At 37.4% G+C, this 19,936-nt stretch overlaps 1 protein-coding gene across 6 annotated transcripts in view; it reads left to right on the top strand.

Moving 5' to 3' along the window:
• The window catches only part of SPIRE1 (spire type actin nucleation factor 1), an 80,364-nt gene extending 60,842 nt beyond the window's left edge, over positions 1-19,522 (top strand). For 2 of the 6 annotated variants that reach the window (XM_081014174.1, XM_081014175.1), the window contains 9 exons: positions 759-849; positions 2,215-2,357; positions 3,948-4,001; positions 5,452-5,625; positions 11,721-11,858; positions 12,851-12,921; positions 13,910-13,937; positions 14,340-14,476; positions 15,653-19,522. In XM_081014174.1, coding sequence (XP_080870300.1) covers positions 759-849; positions 2,215-2,357; positions 3,948-4,001; positions 5,452-5,625; positions 11,721-11,858; positions 12,851-12,921; positions 13,910-13,937; positions 14,340-14,476; positions 15,653-15,911 — 1,095 coding nt within the window. In that variant the 3' untranslated portion in view covers positions 15,912-19,522. The remainder of the gene's footprint in view (positions 1-758; positions 850-2,214; positions 2,358-3,947; positions 4,002-5,451; positions 5,626-11,720; positions 11,859-12,850; positions 12,922-13,909; positions 13,938-14,339; positions 14,477-15,652) is intronic. The other 4 variants (XM_081014176.1, XM_081014177.1, XM_081014178.1 and 1 more) reach the window with 2 other exon arrangements.
• The last annotated feature ends 414 nt before the right edge of the window (positions 19,523-19,936 follow it).

The following is a 19,936-nucleotide window of genomic DNA, read 5'->3' as shown; positions in this document are numbered from 1 at the left end:
CTTTGTTTGTGTATCAAGTGAGTTTGCTTTGGAATATGGACTTGCAAATTTCCACCATGCCATGTCATGATTTGGTGATAAAGTATTTAAACAATAGCAGCAATCAGTGAAAGGGCTTGAGTGTAGTTTCTGGGCTATAGCTTATTTAACTTGAAATTCCATTTTTGAAAGAAGATGCCATAAAAGAAAAATGTAAAGCTCCTGTTACTGGCCGGGGACAGTGATTTAGTCAATGCTTATAGCCAGGAGCATACAGCTTGGATTGTATAGCATGTAAATAAGACCTTAGGTTGAATTTCATGTTATAATAAATTGAAAGTAAATTACCAATACATTTAAAGAAATAAGAAAAATGCTATATTGAGTAGAAATACCAGCTAAGTAATCATGTTATACTTTATAAGTAATATTTGTTGAGTATATACATAAGAAAATTTATGGAAACAGAGCAAAGAGGTACATGAGCAAAGCTGTTGGTGGGGGGACAACCACAAGATTTTGTAATCTGTTGTCTTCTAGCAATATTTTTATTAATGTCATCCAATGACTATATATACTAGTGTTTTTCAGAACCTTGTGTTGATAAAAACTCTGATCATGGCATATGAAAAGTTTGCTAATAACTGGAAAGTAGAAATGCTAAAGCATTTCTTTTAATTGGAACTTGTTAAATAAAGTATTGTAGATGTTGTCTGCTTATTAAAGTGGAAGCAATTGATCAACAAGAACATCTAAATGACCTATTTTCTTTCTTCTAGGAGGAGTATGTACAGAAATCACCCAGCAGCAGTAGTATTTCTCCCTCCCAAATGGAAGATACATTTCCAGAGACCATATCTGGGAAAAAGGGTAAGAATCCAACATTTGAAAAAGTGTTCAGTACAGTAGGAACTTCTAGAAGCAGATGACTCCAGCAAGGGACACCCAATTCACTAAGTTAAAGGAAACTTACACAGCAACATGGGTCTATCTTGGACATATCTCATAAGGAGAGCAGGAAACCAGTTGTGGAAAATTCTTTTAAGTTGAATTAATTTGGTAATGATTTGTAATAATTTGTAAAATAAATAACAATAATTGGCAAAAAAAGGAAAGTCCTGGTGTCCAGGGAATCTGATCTAGAACAGACTAAAGGAAAATACAGGTGTGATACATCAGGATCTATTGACAACCTTTGCTGTGCTGTTGGGGTGGCGACGAGATCATACTGGCTTATCTATTCTGAATGTATTCTGAATGTTCTTATGTGATGCCAATAAAGGTTACTTGACTTGACAACCTTTGCATCAACCTTTAAGTCTTGAACATCTGAAATCCTCATGGCCTCCTGTGATTCTATAGATTTGTACTGGCCATATGAGGAGTGTTTGAGCAACACACTTGTGTATCACCTCTATCAAACAGCTGTGTTGGCATATGCCCTCTTTCATTTATGGGGTTGTTTTGAGGTCAAAACATTAAGAGTGATGCCTGCGGAGAGGGGAGGATTATGCTTTTGTACTTCTATGGTCTTTTTTTCAAAAGCTCTTCACACTTTCAGATGAGGTTGTGATTACTAGGGAGCAATGCCCAATATTTCTACTCATGAGGTGTAGAATCCTGCTGTAGCAAAATCCACTGGTAGTCATATGAATCTGTAGGGATGGGGTATAATGAAGCAAGAAATCATTTTAGCCATATTAGAAAATACTGCAAACAGTCTGTCCAATTGTACATATGTTAATTATTTGAAAGCTGTATCTTTATAGCAACCACCATTATGGTGAAGAAATGTTGCAATGTAGTGGTTTAGGTGTGGATTGAGTAAGGGAGTTAAATCATTAGTTCAACTAACCTCCTGAATTGTTGGGGAAATGGTTTAGCTTCACTCTGGGTTGATTTCACACAAAGGTATGTGGTTTATAAAGAAACCTTAGCTCACATTTTTGTTATCTTCCCCTGAAGGTATTAAAATAAATATAGAAGAATTTTATTCGATTTTGGCTTGGAAGCTGACTTTGAATCATTTTTATAAATTTACTCCCATAATAAATACACTGAAAATTGTGTCCAACACTCGATGCACTTCCACTTATTAAAGCATCACCACAGTCTGATTAGAACAATAGGATTGGGTTCCTTTGATGTCATTGGTCCTGTTCTTAAAAGAAAATGTCTGATTATTAACAAAGTAAACCGTTACTTAGAACTAATTGATGCTGATTGAATTTATAGTGCCTCCGAAATTCTTGCCAATATCATCCACACCACAGCCAGAGAGGAGACAGCCACCCCAGAGGCGACATTCCATTGAAAAGGAAACACCAACCAATGTCCGACAGTTCCTGCCACCTACAAAACAGAGCTCCAGATCACTTGTAAGTAGAGTGGTAGATAATTTTCAACACTGGTTGATGGGTAAAGACACAACAGCTCCACAACAATGAGAGGATAATGAAAAGCTGTGTTGAAACCCAGATGTAATACTACCTTGAACTGTGTGAGAATTTGAATCAGCACTTGAGCTTCATCCACTGTAAACTGATTGGAAACTCCAGGAGAAAACTCCGAACTTTCTGATTCAAGTTTTGAATGTTGTGCTTAAGCATTGATGACATTTTTATTTAAATACACTAACAAAATTATTATGTTTCTAAATAACAAGAAGGTTGATACTTTCCCCCGCTCACATGTTAGTTCGATTTAAAAAGCCCAGAGCAGATGTGATCGCATGGCAATATAAGAATCCATTGAGGACAATTTGTTAATTTTTTCTTGAAGACAAAGTACAGCAGATTAGCCAATTGGCTTTAATTGAAAGCAGTTTTCCGACAGCACGTAAGTGTGATGGGGGAACAAAATGCCTGCTTTGGGGCTGGCACTGTGCCTTAAATAACTTGGATTTCATATGACAGTTCCAAGTGCACTTTTTAGTCTCTTGTTCCTTGCCCGAAGGGCCCAAAAGTGTCCCTTAGAACTGAGGAAGACTGAAAGAAGTTTTTGAGAGAACAGGGGGCACTTGCAAGCTCTTCAAGTCAATTTATTTGCATTGCTTAACTTGAAGAGAGCCCTTCTTATTCCTCCTTGGCTCAAGAGGCCATGATTTGGATGCCAACTCATCAAGGTGCTGAGGTTAACTTGTATTAAATAATATACTTCACTAATGTAGAGGGCACAGTCTATTCCCCAAGAAGAAATCAAATGGTTTGTTGTCATATGATTCTAACTTGAGTACATCTTATGATCCTAGGTAAATGGAATTTCAGTAACCTTAAGCTTATTTGTTAGTGCAGCATGCAGAGTACAACACAAAAAGAATTATTTTTGAAGAGTTAGCTAAAGAGAGTAATTGTTTTATGCATGAGAGAGAGTTTGTTTGAAGTTTGACTGAGGGAAGTAATCAACATACAGAAAATCTGGCTTTTTTATGTGGTACAAAAATGTTTGTTTCCACTGAGGTCTATCATAGCCTCATATCTACACGGGGGGGAGGGGGGAATTGTTTGGGAGTATTTAATTGATTGCCGTTTCTGATTAACATTATTCTGATCCTGTACAAAATGGGGGTTTCTTTTTTGTGCTTTTGAAAAACTTCCCAGCTCATCCATCCTTTTATAAAATAATCTGAAAACTTTATTGTCTTCTTTAAGTATTTTTACTATTCATTTATAGGGACCTCTTATGCTCTCTTTTTTAAATAAAAAGGCACAAAAGAATCAAATTTATTCCCTTTTTACATTATTATCAGCTGATATCAGGTACTAGCTGGGTTTCACTTTTAGAGCTCTGTCTGTGGAAGAAAGATGTTCTTTGGCAGCTGTGTTTAGTTCTTGAGATCTAAGGTAAGATGGGAGCAAGAACTGTGAATATTACAGCAGATACGAAAAACAAAATTTAGATGGAGAACTTTACATCTACAAATATTTCTGAATAACAATCTAATATTTTATATCTTGTACTATCAAAAGGAGCACCCCATATTTCTGTTCTTGTTTGGCCTTATGAGAATGAGGAGGCTTCTTGTAAGTATTCATCATTACTTTTTTCTTTTAAATTTTTGTATTCCGCCTTACTTGTAAAACTACTAAAGGCGGCTACAACATATCATTAAAACAACAACATAGCAAAATAAAATGAAAAATGAAAAAGCCAAAGTAGCAGAAGCAAAAAAATCCCCATAAAATTATCAATAAAAAGTATAAATCAATAGCAATTGGCCAAATCAAAGAAAACAAAATAAAAATCCAAATTTCAGTTTAGCTCAGAATCTTATTTAGAGTGGCCTTTACCCATTTAAGTTCTTGGCTTGATGGAATTTCTTAAAAGAGAACATTTCACAGTGTGCCACAACTGAAAGCACTCTGTTCTGAGGAAATGTTTGTGTGGCACAGATATTGAAAAGAGTGCATGGAAGTGATAGATACAGAGAAGGCAGTTCCTTTAGATTTGCAGATTGTATGTCTCTGGTGCATCTGCATCACAGTGTTTCAACCATTAACTAATCCAGAAAAGGTATAGTTTACTTAATCAAACCAAAGAAGAAATTTCAAAGAAATTCCTTGATGGAACTGGATTTGAAGTAGTACGCACAAATGTTATAAGGTTTATTCATGCCATAGAATAGTTTTCTCCTTCGTTCATTATTTTGCTGAGAGAGAGAGAATTTGAAAGTTCAAGTCCATTTAATATGCCTAACATAACATAAGAATGGCTGCAATAATTTCTGTAGTATCAGAAAGCAGCACATATATTGGCAATGAAATATAGTTTGTGTTCATACTTGTAGCCTTATGCACACTTCATACATTTTTGTAAACAAATGTGGCCCAGTCATGCTATTTTAAAAGATGATGTGAGAAAAGAGAGATTATTATGGTGTTTTGTTCGTGATAAATGTATTTGTATTGTGTAATAGTGCCTCCTAGGGGTGATACCTGACATTTCATAACCATTTTTTCAATAAAAAACTGTAGAAATTTAAGCAGCTACTTCAAATTATCATTGAAGACTTTCAGTGTTAGACTTCCTTGCCTAACTGTTAGACTTCCTTGCCTAGTTCTAACATGTGGCTTTAGGAATGCAATTCCATTACTGGACAGGCTCAAAATATGAAGGAAGTGACATAAGTAAGCTCAAAATGTTACCTACTTTAAATTTAATGGCAAACTTCTTCATCCCTTCCCCCAGGATTGATGAAATTTCATGGCTTATCTTCTGCTCCAATGATGGCAGTTGGTCTCCCAAGGTGAAAGAAACCCCATCAGTTCCAGTGAACAGAAAGTTGCCTGTTTTTCCCCAGCAGGATTAGAAGGGAACTCGTCCTATTTCACATACTAGCTACAGTTTTGTTAAACTGGCTTGCTAGTATGCTAAGGAAATTAATACTGGAGCTAGAGTTACATAATCAGAAGCACTGGTAAAATTGTTGCTTGTGTTCAACATTCCCTTTTCTCCTTCCTGTCTGTTGTTCAGGTTCCCAGGATAACAAATTTATTTCCAAGGATGACGCTCAAAACACTTTTCCCAGCCATTCATACAGCCTCTCAGCTTAGCTCCCATCCCTTTGAAGCAGCCTTATTTGGGGTGGCAAGGACAATATATTATCTTTGTGAGAGAGCTTTTAACAACAAGTGGACACTCTCAAAGGTTTGCCTTGCACTGCTGCCTATATACTTTCTTAGCCATCTTTTTCTCCCCTCAAAAAGGGGAGAGTTTTCAAAGCTATGGCAAGAATTAACAGCCTAGATTGTCACTGGATTCTGATTCAAGTTGATTTCAACATCTGTAGACTTTTCTGTGCATGTGTAGATTCTCTAATCAATTTGCTGGGGAACAGAAATCACTTATGAAAGGACAGCAAACTAAAAATGCAACATCACAAGATTATTAGGGAAAGAATTGTCATAATCTTAAATCAGTGGAATTTTAAAAAATAAAAATAAAAAAGCAGTGGAAAGCCAGTTCAGAAGAATTAAAAAATTATTTTAAAACCACTTCTCTGAAACCACAGATGTCCAGTTTTGCCCAAATTTTGATATTTATACATTATTTCTCTCTTTGTGTGTGCCAACTCAGCACGGAAATATAATCACAAACCAGTGTTTATAAATCAAGTAGGTTTAAGTAGCATATTGGATTCTGAGGATTTGTGTAAGGACATCTGAGGGAAATTTTAATATATTTGTTACAATAAAATTGAATTGCAGAATATATACAATGTAGGCTTTCTTTCTCTACCAATCTATCAATATTTACTATATTTTACCTGATTAAAGTTACTCCTTTATTAGTTTTTGATAAGTAGCAATATAAGAGCGCAAGATATATACGGGACACTTTCAGTCCAGTCAAATGAGCCATTTCCAAGATGAAAGCAGTGCTATTAGCTTGAAGGCTCCATCCTACTAGTAAAACCCCAAAGCTAGTTAAATTGTTTCTGGTGCAGGAAGAACTATAAACAGAATTGCATCAGCAAGTACCCTGGCCTTCTGTCTCAGCCGAGTGGAGGCGAGATCCTGTGGGTCCGCTCACATTAGTGGCTTGAAAGAGCAAGTTCATTTTTCTCTGCTGTGTTTCAAGTCTTATTTGCACAGAGTTTTCCACATTAGTGAGGGGCCAGGGATGTCTTCAACCGATGCACATGGCATTTTTGGTCTCCTTCCCCTGCAACCCCCCTGGAACCCTTGTTCATGAAGCTGTCATCTGCACCTGAACAACCACTGTTAGGCTATGTTCATGTTCCTGCCTACTCAGCATCCAGTTTTCTAATCAGATTGAATCTGGTTTGAGGAGGGAAAAGCCTCATGAAACCTCAGCAATTCTTGTCAAGAAACCACAGGATTGGTAAGGATTATGACTAACAACATGTGAATGTGATTTCAAAAATTAGCAGTGTGGGCGCACTGGATGCAGAGTAAGTGGTAGTATGAACACACCCCAAATTAGAATATAGAGTGGAACTGAATGGATTTTCCTCACTTTGGATTCTGAGATACCTCTAGCAACAGCTCCATGAGACTGGGTTATGAGCTACCCATCCCCCCCCAAAAAATCCCTAATCATAAAAGGTGCTTCCAGATGGGTGTTTATTAGGAGATTGCAAGTTTTTTTCTGCAGTGATCACACAGTGTCATTAGCATCAAAACGCCAGCCTTTGTTTTTTGCCATGTAATTAGACCCTTTCTGCAGAAAACCCAATAAATTATTTTTTTTAAAAACACCCATTGCCAGTGAAGCCATATGTGAAATCTGAATGACTCATTTACAACGCTAAGCCCAGTTGGAAGCACTCTTAAACTATTCCATACTCAAACCGTTTGTCATGTTCAATAAAAATTGGATTCAGTACATATTTAGAAACGAAAGTTAAACTCCCATAAAAACAACAGTATTATAGATATTTAATTATTTGTGGGGAAGAGTTGCTAGGCACAAACCAGAGAAATTTCTCCTTAGGAAAAATGAAAAGGCATGAGAATGCTCAATGCGTCTCCCATGCATTTTAATGGGGATTGTGGAAAAGGCATTACAAGTATATTTTAGCAACTATTTTAAATACATGGTGATGAATCACAGTCACGTTTTACAGCCTGTTGAGTACAATTAACATAAGATGGAAATTAAATTGCTTGAATCTAAATAGATCTTTTGTCCATCATTTTGCCCCACCCCCATATCTGACCTCCCACGTCCTATCAAGATTTTGAAGCTCCTTTCAGTTTCAAAAACAGTTTGCCATACAAAAAGCGGGGGGGGGGGCAACTGTTGGGGCGGGGACACAAGTCCAGTAGAGTTTTTGAGATCATGGGAGTAATTCCCTTGTTGTTTGGATCCTGGCCAATATTATTAGAGACATGCAGAGTGATACAGTCAAGACATACTGAGACTCACATGATGAAAAACCTCCTTCAAGCACTAAAGACTTTGTGGTCCCTTTCAAATAAACATCAGAATTTACATAACTGACCTTCTGGTTCCCAGGTTCTGGGAATGCAGTCAGACATGCTTGTCATTTTGAACTCATGATTGCTTGTGCTTCTGCTATATCAAGTTTTATTCAATATTAACGTGTTCAAATCCAGCAAATAGTGGGTTTTCATTATTTTCATTTTTAAAATCTTAGAAATAAAAAGATATTAGTCAATGTTGTACACTCAGTTACATGTACTCATGATAGTGGAATGGATTTTGTATGGAACTGGTAATGCCAAATGCCTCTTTCAATAAACTTCAATTGGACTGCTCAATGACTTGCTTTCATTAAAAGGATATTAGCTGATACGTAATCTCATTAGAACATGTCAAAATATATTCCCATAAGAACTCAGTATCATTTGTTTTAATGTTGCATTGCAGTTTGGTTGTCCTTGTGTTAACTTCTTGAAAATGAAAAAAAAAGCATTTAGACCAAAATTATTATTTTTTTGCTCATGTCTGTAGTTGTACATAGATTATTTTTTTAACGGACATAATATTTTCTTATCTACTGTAGTGGAGAACAATAGAGCATATTCAAGAAAAAAACCTAAGAGACACAATAAAGTTATTCCAAATAAATAAAGACAAATAAAGCCATTACAGAACTCCAGTGTAGCTGGTAGTAATGGGTCCTAAAGTATTCATTAAGTGCTATTTTAATTGGTTGCAGTCAGTAAAGACAGCTAAGGGAAGAATTTAAGCAAATACTATTAGAATTTAAATCTTTTAAAAGGCTATTCCATGTATTACAAAGCAGAAAAAGTTGAGGTTGTGGTCTATACTGGCTCTCTAGTGAGTGTGTCTGTATGGTGCACACATTTCCAAACTTGAATTTTTTTCTTTCATCCTCTGAAATGGTATGTGTATCACTTTGGTGTAATCCTAAGTATACTTAAATGGAAGAAATTCTAGCACAATGAATAGTGTTGTGCTAATAGTACTAAACTAGGAGACTTGGACAAAAGTCCACTTAACCCTGACATTCACTGGCTATCCTTGGCCCGGGCGCATGCTCTCAGCCTAAACTGCCTTGTGACGATAAAGTGTGCGAGGGGGTGGCAGAGATAAATATAATAATGATGATATAGTATAGAAATTCTCATTGAATATGGTGGACTAGCTTTCAAAAGCCATCCAGCTCAGAGTAATGGTTCAGTTCTGCATGTCCAATTAGATTTTGGCTTTGTGTTCCTCATCCCAATGCAGCATCATGGACTGCTTTTGAAACATTGGGGTATAGTCAGTATATTGATATGGTCTTAGTTTGCTGTTAAAAGGAAGGAGATAGATATGCTAGGAGGAAATGTTATTGGGGGTAGGGGACATATCTATTGCATGGAGGTAAACCACAGGTGGGAGGGGGTTTAGTACCGCCACGCATGCATCCCTTTTGCATTAAAAACTGAACCACTTTCCCCTGCTTGATACTTTATGAATTGTATCCAGTTGTGCCTCTCTGCTGATGGAAGGTGGGGAGGCGGTTTTGGCAAATTCTCCCTTTCTCCTGCTGGTCCATACACTCATCTGCCAAAAGGTCTCCAAACCCTCTTGATCAGATTTGGAGGGGGCTGCAGACTGCCTACTGTTCAGCTAATGAAGCCTTTGCTGGATCAAAGTGCCTTCTGTCACTTCTGTCAGCAGGGAGACACAACTGGATACACTATAGATTTCAGTCCAGAAAGGTTCACTCAAGGCAATTTACAACATTGATACCAGTTAGACAATGTTATGAAAGCCAAGAGTCTTAAAACAAGTTAACAGAACAAATCCACAGGCAGAAATGAATTAAAAACTAATCAAAAGCCTGCCAAAATAAAATAAATCTTAACCACCCACCTAACAATCATCGCTGAATAGGCTAATCAAATCTCTTTGGGAGGAGGCAGTTGCACAATCCGGTACCCCAACTGAAAAGTCCTGCCACAATCACAACAAAATGTGTCTCTCTTGGTGTTGGAACATGAAGCGAGGCCTTGGGTCAGCCTCCATCACTATTTATTTTGATAGATTCCCTGCCAATCAGATACAATGGCTTTGATCCAGAGTTCTGAAGAACAGAACTCCACTCACTTGAAGAAATGGAAATAAGTATTTTTTGTTTATTCTCCCTTAGCCCTACATCCCTCCTGGGGGGTTGAAGGCCTCAAATGCAGCGTGGTAAGGGATTGGAAGGGGAAACAGGCAAAAGCCACCTATTCTTGCTTGCTCTTTTTGGATTGCAATCCATTCTGTGAAAAGAAGGAGTCTTTCTATTCACTGAAAGCAACTCAGGATCCAACCCAAGACCTTATAATAAAATATTAAAAACCATAAATAACTAATGCATTTAAAAACTAGAAACAGAAACTCTTTAAAAACAGTATCCAAAATAAAACAGATCAATAAAAGGGGTTTTTTTTTTATTTAAAAAGCTTGGGAAATAAAAGGTCTTTACCTGGCATTGGAAACACATTAGAAAGCATAATTGTTTTCTGAAATGTGTTGGTTATGAAACACATTTGGCTTTGCTTTGAAGCAAAGTATCCTTCAAAGCAAGCTGTATTAAATTTTGGCTCTTCAGAAAAATGGCATCTTGAACAATACCAAGAAAGTAATGATTACAAAGGCAAATTTCACTCAGTTTATAGACCTTTGTGGGCACCTTAAGCAAGATAAAGTTTCTGTGTGTGTTCCATTTCTAGATCGGTAAGACTGCAGTTTTTAAAATATATATATGGTGGCTCCTAAATGCACATTTTTATCTGGTATACATCATAATTGATTTTTTTCTTCCTAAAAGACAGAAAATCTTTAGACTGTAAAATTAAATAACTTGCAGCGGATCTTAATTGCATATTTGGTTTGAAAATTGGATTTCCAAATGTGCAGTATTATGCTACTATGCTTATGGAAATTTCATGCCATTGTTTTTGACAGCTGATAATGTTGGATTTGGATCTAGGCTAAAGCCCTAGCTCCACACCATAGATGACTGGTTGCCCTTGTACAAACCAGTAGGGTCAACATGCCGTGTTGAAAGACTTACTGTGCCCTGTTAGAAAGCACAACATAGTGGGATGTGCAAATAATTTCTGTCTTTTAGCTAGATTTATTTAATCAGTTACAAATAATTGGGAATTGGTGTTTTATCCTGTGGTACCATCAGTGCTGAATGTGTATTCAGCTTAGCATCAATTTGCTAGGGAGTTTTAGTGTCATAAAGCAATACTATATTTGTGTCACAAATATCACTGTATGTAACTGTATGACGTTTAAACTAATTGTGTAACATTATACGGGAACAATATAACCTGTGTGTAATGTTAACTGTACTGGATATTTAGAATACTATGTTACCTACATATGATACCACAGAATAAAGTTCTCTTTGGGATTGGGCTACTAACCATTTCTCTGTCTGTTCTAGGCATCACAGAGTGTCAGACATTTCAGTGAAAATAAGTGCCCGTGTTTTCAGTGGCAGGCAACATTATTTTGCATTTTTCTGCATCAGAACACACATCTATAATGTGAGGTTCATAATACAGTGATTGGCTTAATAAATGACAATATGTTTTTAGTGAGCATTAGACCCCTTTGGTTGCAAATTCTAAACTCTTAGCCTTCTGGAAACACGTGATGCCTCTGGACCAGATATACACGTCTGGTTTGGGTGATGAAATCTTTTCTCTCTTCAAATTACTAACCAGGTGACTGGCTCTCTAGGTTGGTGGCTATGAAATTCTGTGAGATACATATTTAAAATAGAACCTTTTGGCTTTCAGGAGGAGTTTTGTTACCCAGTGGAATGCCTGGCTCTTACAGTGGAAGAAGTAATGCACATCCGTCAAGTGCTAGTGAAGGCCGAGCTAGAGAAGTACCAGCAGTATAAAGATGTCTATACTGCCCTCAAGAAAGGAAAGGTAAGGATGCTTATGCTGATTTTCCCAGAGAACTAGGAGTGAATGATGAAGAAGAAATTCAGCTAAATGTTATTAGAGCTCCTGAAATTAACAAATTAAGGCCTGCATCCAATGTCATGTTAAGTAATCTTCCCCCACCCTCAGCTCAAGGATTTATTCTTTTGCAATAGGATTTTCTCACCTTCTTTTTCCCTTGCACATCCCCTAAATATGTTATGGGTTTCCCCCCAACCCTCCAAAGCAGATTTGGGAAGGAAGGAAAGTCCCATTACGTAAATGTATGTTTTTGAGCTGACAGTACACTTACTTAGTGCTATATTGGATAAAGTCAAGAGTAGCACCATAAAACCATACATTTCTTTGAGTTGTTGAGTTGCATGTAATTCTAGTCATTTGAGAATGGTGGAAATGCATGAGTCAGTTCTTACTGAACTCTTTGGAACTTCTTTCTGAGTAAGAATGCTTTTAGGATTGTGTTGTCAGATTACTGATTGAGTGCTTTCTTCTAGATTAAGTAAAGGACTATGAAAACATTTCACAAATTTAATTGTACTGATTTAATCTATAAGGTGGCTGGTTAACTTTACACTTTGGATGTATTGGGCTGCAAACTTCTTCTTCTCCTTGCCTGACACCCAGATCTGTTCCAGAATCTTTCCCAACTCTCTAAAGCACATTTTGAGGTTGAACAGCTGGTTGCAAGGGAGATAAAAAGTGGGGGGAGTTGTGCTGCTCTTCATAAACTCCATAAGTCCTGTGCAAGGGCTTCTGCTTGTGCAGTTGGGTTTCCCCTACTGCATGCTCCCTGAAATTGACTCTGCAGGGTCAGGGATTGTTCCATTTGCCAAGCTGATATACTTGTGCAGACAGAACATTCGTAATAGTGTGACATCAATTTCTACCCTTGATCTTCACTGATATTTTTTAGATGTTAGTAAATTGATTTTCTAGAAAGACCTACTAATGCTATGGGCTCTTCTCAATTTTCATAGCTCTGTTTTTGTTGCCGAACAAGGAGGTTTTCTTTCTTCACCTGGTCCTATACCTGTCAGTTTTGTAAAAGGTAAGCCTTTGGTTTTCATAGTAACCAATAACTAGTGAAGGCACTGGAGCAGAATTTTGTTTGTTTTATTTTTAACTTTTTGTGTCACATTTAGTATGTAATTGAAGGAGAAAAGGTGATATTTGTACTGTATTTAGGAGTAAAGGAGAATTTGAACAGGAAGTTTTTGTGTTTTCCTAGATAATGATTAGGACATAAGACAGAATAAAAGCACTTTCAGATTTAGTGTTAATATTTAAAGTTGGTAGAATGACATAAAAAGAACAAGTTGCCAAAAAAGGGAGTAGATGCTGCAACAACGTATCTCAAATGCCATGGTTGTGCAAGTTTCTCAGAATCAATATCTTAAGAGCAGGAAATGGATGAATGATATTTAGTCCCCTTGGTCTGCACATACATGCTCACTAATACAAACTGCTTGCCTGAAATTATAAGAAAACATTGCCACTCAAGTTTAATGTTCCTGCGAGTTTCCCGTAAGAGTCATTTAAAATTTGCCATCTAATCTTACAGGATGTGATTAAATAAAAAGAAGAGTGCTGATGTCAAGTCTGAATGGGGCTCTTGGGTTTTTCACACATTCCATTCCTAATTTCCTGATAATGGTTAAGATCTATAGGACTGCCTATGGAAACATGCCAGTCACGGCTTGTGAGGTCCCTAAACTTCTCATCTAAGCTACAGTATGCCCTAACATTAGGCAACATTTTTGTAGCTCAGGACTGCAGTTGAAACATGAAGATGGGCAAGACCCAGGCCATGCGCTCAAGATTCTTTGGATGACAATCCTTTGTTTTTATTTTTTGCCTCCTCCTGAGTTCTGGTATTTAAGCTAAAGCCAGTGAAATTCAAAAATAGTTCATAGCTCGTAAAACATTTTTACTAGGAAAGAACAATACAACTTTTGAAGAGATGTGTCCAGTGCTGTCCTGCAAAAGTATTACTACATTTAGCTGAGTAAGTCACATATTTTCTTTTTCTTTTATAGGCCTGTATGCTCACAGTGTTGCAAGAAGGTAAGTTCAGAAACCTCTAAATCCTTTATCTTCTTAATATCTGTGGTGTGATTCATCAGGAACAGCTGCTTTACTATCTTCATCCAAAACTACAAAGTACAACAGGAAAAAATTTCAGCAGAACCCCCCCTGCTTTGTATATACTTGCCATATATACACAGTTGTGTTCATGCACTCATATTTCTTTTCTTACAACATTTGCAATATATGTATTTGCAACATTTTTTAAAATGGGACTCCTGTAGAGGTCTGCAGGGAATTTATTGCTTTGTATCTCTATAGTTCACAAATTCTAAGTCATTGCCACTGGGAATATGCTTGCAAAAGTTGTACAAGCCCACATAATGGCACTGTCTCTAGGTAGCCCAATCTGTAATTGTTATTCTCTTTCCTTTGTAACAGATGCGCCTGCCATCAAAGCCATATTCTACACTTCCCATCTTTTCTCTGGGACCTTCGGCTTTACAGAAAGGAGAGAGTTTTATGAGGCCAGATAAACCTTCCACTAGCCATCACCGGTCCCTTAGGGGCATGCCAAGGTAAGTGATACTTCTGATTAAGATTAGACTGTTTATCTACTACCAGCTACTTTCATGGACTATATTCCATAGTTCATTTTATTTGTGGGCAGTGAATTGTTACATATATTTATTTCTAAGATGCTCTTGCAGATGCTTACTATTATTCTCTCTTTCTTTAAAAAAAATACAGTTAAATGGGGGGAGCTGTCCAAATTTAAATAAAACACTGCAGAATTAGGTGACATTTGCAAAATTAAACACAAAATTGTATTCTATTTCAAAAGAAAATAACCAAAGTTAAAAGTGGGAAAATAGGCAAGAATCTATATAAAATGGATTAAATAGTAATTTAACCATCCTTGCCAAACCTGATTTCAAATCAGTATAAAACAACAATATATTTTGCTCAACCATAGAGCTTTGTTCGAGTCCATAAATGGCTGCCAATTTGTGGCAAATTTATCTTATCTTTGGCTTTTCTCTTTAAATCTGACATAATGCATTAACCTGGCTGTTCATTAACAGTTGATGTGGTTGCTAATAATAATAATAATAATAAATTTATTATTTATACCCCGCCCATCTGGCTGAGTTTCCCCAGCCCCTCTGGGTGGCTCCCATTCAAGTATTAAAAACAATACAGTGTTAAATATTAAAAACTTCCCTGAACAGGGCTGCCTTCAGATGTCTTTTAAAGATAGGATAGCTACTTATTTCCTTCACATCTGAAGGGAGGGTGTTCCACAGAGTGGGCACCACTACTGAGAAGGCCCTCTGTCTGGTTCCCTGTAACCTTGCTTCTCACAATGAGGGAACCGCCAGAAGGCCCTCAGCGCTGGATCTCAGTGTCTGGGCTGAACGATGGGGGTGGAGACGCTCCTTCAGGTATACAGGACCGAGGCCGTTTAGGGTTTTAAAGGTCAGCACCAACACTTTGAATTGTGCTCGGAAATGTACTGGGAGCCAATGCAGATCTCTCAGAACCGGTGTTATGTGGTCCCGGCGGCCACTCCCAGTCATAATAATCATATCTGGCCACAAGAAACACCTCTCTCCCCTGACACAGTATGTTAGGAAGCAAAAAGACATGTGAGAGACAGATTTGTTATTTTAGAGTGCACAGAGTTCACCTCTCTAGTACAATTGGAAAACTAAATAACCCTAATAAGAATAGAATTGTTGCTTTGTTTTCAGGTTATCCTCAAAGTCCAAGTCTGTAGATAAATCAGATGAAGAAGCACTATTTCCAAAAGAGCTAATGGAGGACTGGAGCACCATGGAAGTATGTGTGGACTGCAAAAAGTTCATTTCGGAAATCATCAATTCAAGCCGCCGCAGCCTCTCCCTGGCTAACAAGCGAGCCAGATTAAAAAGGAAAACCCAGTCATTCTACATGTCCTCCCCAGGCACCTCGGAGTATTGCCCTTCTGAGAGGACTATCAATGAGATCTGAGCTGTGTGCCTTTCTCTTTGCTTTGTATTCATGAAGTCTTGAGAGAACTCGGTGAAACCAGAATGTCTTTTTTCCCTTTGTTCCACCTGACAGCTTACATTTGCATTAGATCACTGGTTTTGCCTCTCCATAATTTATACACAGAGAGAAAGTAAGAAATTGGGCTATGCAGCAGGTCAGTAGATAAAACTGTTTGCACAGGAAGAAAATGTCCGTTTGAAATTGTTGCCTTTTTGTATGTGGCACAGTGTACAAAGAGCGCCTTTACTTGCATTATTTTTTCTAGTGTTCATTCCTTCGATAATTTTCAAGAAAAGAGTCAAAATATAGTTACGGAACTACACAATGGTGTTAGCACAGTTGTAATTATCGAACTATGCTGGCATTTACTACCAACTAACATTTACATTTCAGTCTTTGTGGCACACAAGCCCATGCTTGTACAGAAAATTGACGGGGGCCATGGCTCTTAATGCCTTATGGTATAGCACAAAGCTTTAAAGGATGTGCTCAGCATGGTCGATCAATCCAATCTAGATAGTTTATACTGTCTGGGTTCTAGGATAAAATATTGAATAAGCTAGAAGCCTGGATTGGGTAACTATTTCCTGCAGCTGCTACTTGTTCCAGTATAATGATAAGTGTGTTATGTCTAAAGTAATAGCAGTTTCTTCCCTATCTTGAATGTATTCTGAATGTTAGTTGCAGTAGTTGTTAGTTGTAGCTTTTAGACATAAGCAAAATACTCTCTATGGAGGGGATGCAAGATAAGTGCAACTTTTTAATATTAATGATTTTTTTTGTAAAATAAAGAACATTCTCTGGGTGACAATCCTGAGAAAATAGATCATATGTATATTTGTATTATAGTAGAACACCTAAGTACTGCTATAATTAAGGGTCTGGAAGCATATCCATTATAAGCCCCATTTTTACAGGGGTTTGTATCTTGGCTGTAAAGAAATTTTATACCCTGCAAAAATTTGAGGCAGGAGTGTCTCAGATTGAGAGGTAGGTTTTTTTTAAGGTTTGGAGAAACACTGTCTAGCTGTTTTGAAGTTCCAGGAATATTACCAAACATCACATTTTTGCACTCTTTTATATTCCGATTTTTAAATGTAAACAAACTGGGGCTTAGTGTAGAGTATGCAGCTAGGTTGTTTTTATATTTATAACAGCACAGTTATAAATATTTGCAAATCATCCAGTGGACAGGAACAATAATCCTTTCACGTTTTTAATGGCTAGGTCCATATTTAATATCAGCATTCAGTATATGATAGGAAGGATTCAAATATTTGAATTTTCATTTTCACATTTTAGGTTGATGAGAGACAGCTCAGTTCACTTCCAAAATAAGCAGAATCTGCTTAAATGCAATCTCTATCCAGACATTTGTTTAATGAAAATACGCTGAGAAATGAATCTTATCTTCCAAGAAAACCAAAACATTAGAGGCCAATAAATAGAGCTACTATGTAAAGACTAAAAGCTTGATATTGCTGCTCTAATATCTGAAATTTAACTAACTGCACAAGCACAAATGTTTGGGGTCCTAGGATGCAATGGGGTCTCTGGTCCAATTATTCTTAAGCAACTCAGCCAAGACAGTGGGACTACTCTATTTTCATTGGATAAACAAATGTAGGCCGTGTCTACACTACAGACAAAACTGGCACTGTTGGCACAATTGAGAAATTCTCACTGGCAAAATAAAACACTCCTACAGGGAAAGCCACAAGAGTTCCACCAATGGACATAACCCATGGTCAATAACAGCAGAATTTAAATTTCACTGTGTTAATTGACATGATAAAATTGCATTGTGATGACATCAGACCGAGAAGTATTGTTAGACTATAGTATTTCTTCCATTAATCAGCTTGGAAAAAATGGACTGAAAGCACCTATTCCTTTTATATTTTGCTACATTTTATTAATAAATGCCACAAATTGCGTGGAAGCAAAGGGGTCACCCCACAGCTCACAAAGGCATCAGCAATGGCTCCCAGTAAGGTGAGGCATCAGCTAGGAGGTTCTCACCCTTCCAGGTTTTCTGTGTCATCTCTTCTCCTTCCATGTAGCTAACCTGCTCTATTGGGTCTTTATAAAGAACCGGTTGTCTAGCTACTTTTCTAGAGAAATAAGGTGTATTCTGATATGTGCCTGGACACACAAATGCATCTGTGGATGGAAAGCCTGCTCCCAACAACCCCATCTATATCAGCCCACACGCTCAGTCTCCAGCCTTCCCCAAGTTGAGCAAGGTACCCAATCATGCATGATGTTCTACTCACGTTTAAGGGAATGCAAGTACTATGCCCTTATAGACCTTTCCTGCTCAACGTGGGGAAGTTTTGGAACAAATATGTGGGGCAGGGCTTGCATGTACTGTCTCCTGCCTACAGATACAGAGTTCATGTGTTCAGACAAATGCCTGAATTCTCTTTGTAAAATGTGGCTGGGACTCATGTCGTCGCCTCGTTCTATTAAATATTCTTTAGATTTTCTAGGCTCTTTATTAGTATTGCACACATGAACTTTGGTGCTCCTATGGGTCCAGTCAGATTACAGGGAGTGAAGTGGGGATCTTTCTGGCAGAGGGCCTCTCAAATTCTAAGGTGAGGGGTTTGAGGTTGAAGTACTAACAGTATGAGTCACCTTGAATGCCAGCGATATAAGCAGAGGCTACTTACTTGTCTCAATAATTTTATCCCTGCACACAGACAACACAACTCCTTCTTTCTCTCCCTTTGACAATGCACTTACAGCCACATGCAGCATTTGATCTTAATAGAAACTGCCACTAGCAAGCTCGATATTTTTCAGTCACCACTTTCCAAGTGCCCTTCGCCTTTCTCATTTCCTCTTTGACTCTTTCTGTCAGGATGAAGGAAATATGCCGGCCTTTAATTTGCGGGAAGAAGTTCCACAAAGTTGTTGTTTGAAGCCTGAGGGGGAACTGTGTGACATAACATTCTTGTCACCTTGCCATTAATATTCCAACTGTGGTCCAAGTAATAAGGATATTCACTCTGTTTCTCCATATCACAGGAAGCTGCCTGTAATGTGAAGCTTTTTGGTGCCCTACTCTGTTTCAACATAATCATATCAACTTGTAAATATGTGTAAAATATATTCACTTCGGAGAACCACCACTCTTTGTAGTGAGAATCATCCTTCTCATGAAGAGAGAAGAGGAAATTTAAAATAAGCTAAGTGAGCCAACTTCTGTGCTATCAGAAATCATACCAATGTTTAAATGAGTTTTAAAGAGGAGAAAGGCTATCTAGAACAGCAAACTTGGCACCATAAGAACTTTAGAGCATTTATTTTTCTAATTACTAATAAATCTAGGAAGTACCCCAAGTGTATTGTAGAAAACCTGCATCCAGTAAAATGATTGTGTGTTTTGTACATGAAAATATTTTGTGGGAAATTCCAAGCTAGCTCCGCTCTGCAGAAGGTGGCGACAAAGCCTTTGCAATGCCTTGGTGTGCAGACAGAACTTTTATGCATCCCTGGTGACAATGTTACTCTATTATTATTTTGGTTGAAATCCTTTATTTAAATATGAAATATGAGGAAAATAAAAACACCTTTCTGTCATAGCTTTTGTCTGTGTTAATAATTTGTTATAACTCTGTACAATATTTGAAAAGAATATTTTAGTACTTGCTTGGGCTGCATGAAAGGAAGAAAATCTGTCAGATGTATCTGAAGAATAGCAATAAAGCAATTTTGATGGGCTATTTTTTTTAAAAAGCATTTAATTGGCACAAGATTCACAAACTGAAGTTTAAAAAACTTTCCCAAAAACATTTCTGTACCTCAAGCTGCATTTCTAATTACATGTCATTTGTGCTGAATCCTTAGTCTCTGCAACTACTACATTTACATTAATTGTGTAAATTCTGTCAGAAAATAAATTAATTTGGCCTTTCTACCAAAGGAAGCATATTCAATAACACATTAATTCAAACTTCTCACCCCTCTTCCCCAACCCCTTTTGTTCTGCCTATCCC

Source organism: Podarcis pityusensis (genome assembly GCF_964106645.2).
Source record: "Podarcis pityusensis genome assembly, chromosome: 7".
NCBI lineage: Eukaryota > Metazoa > Chordata > Lepidosauria > Squamata > Lacertidae > Podarcis > Podarcis pityusensis.
The sequence above is the reverse complement of the archived record's forward strand: the minus strand, read 5'-3'. Positions and strand labels throughout refer to the sequence as shown.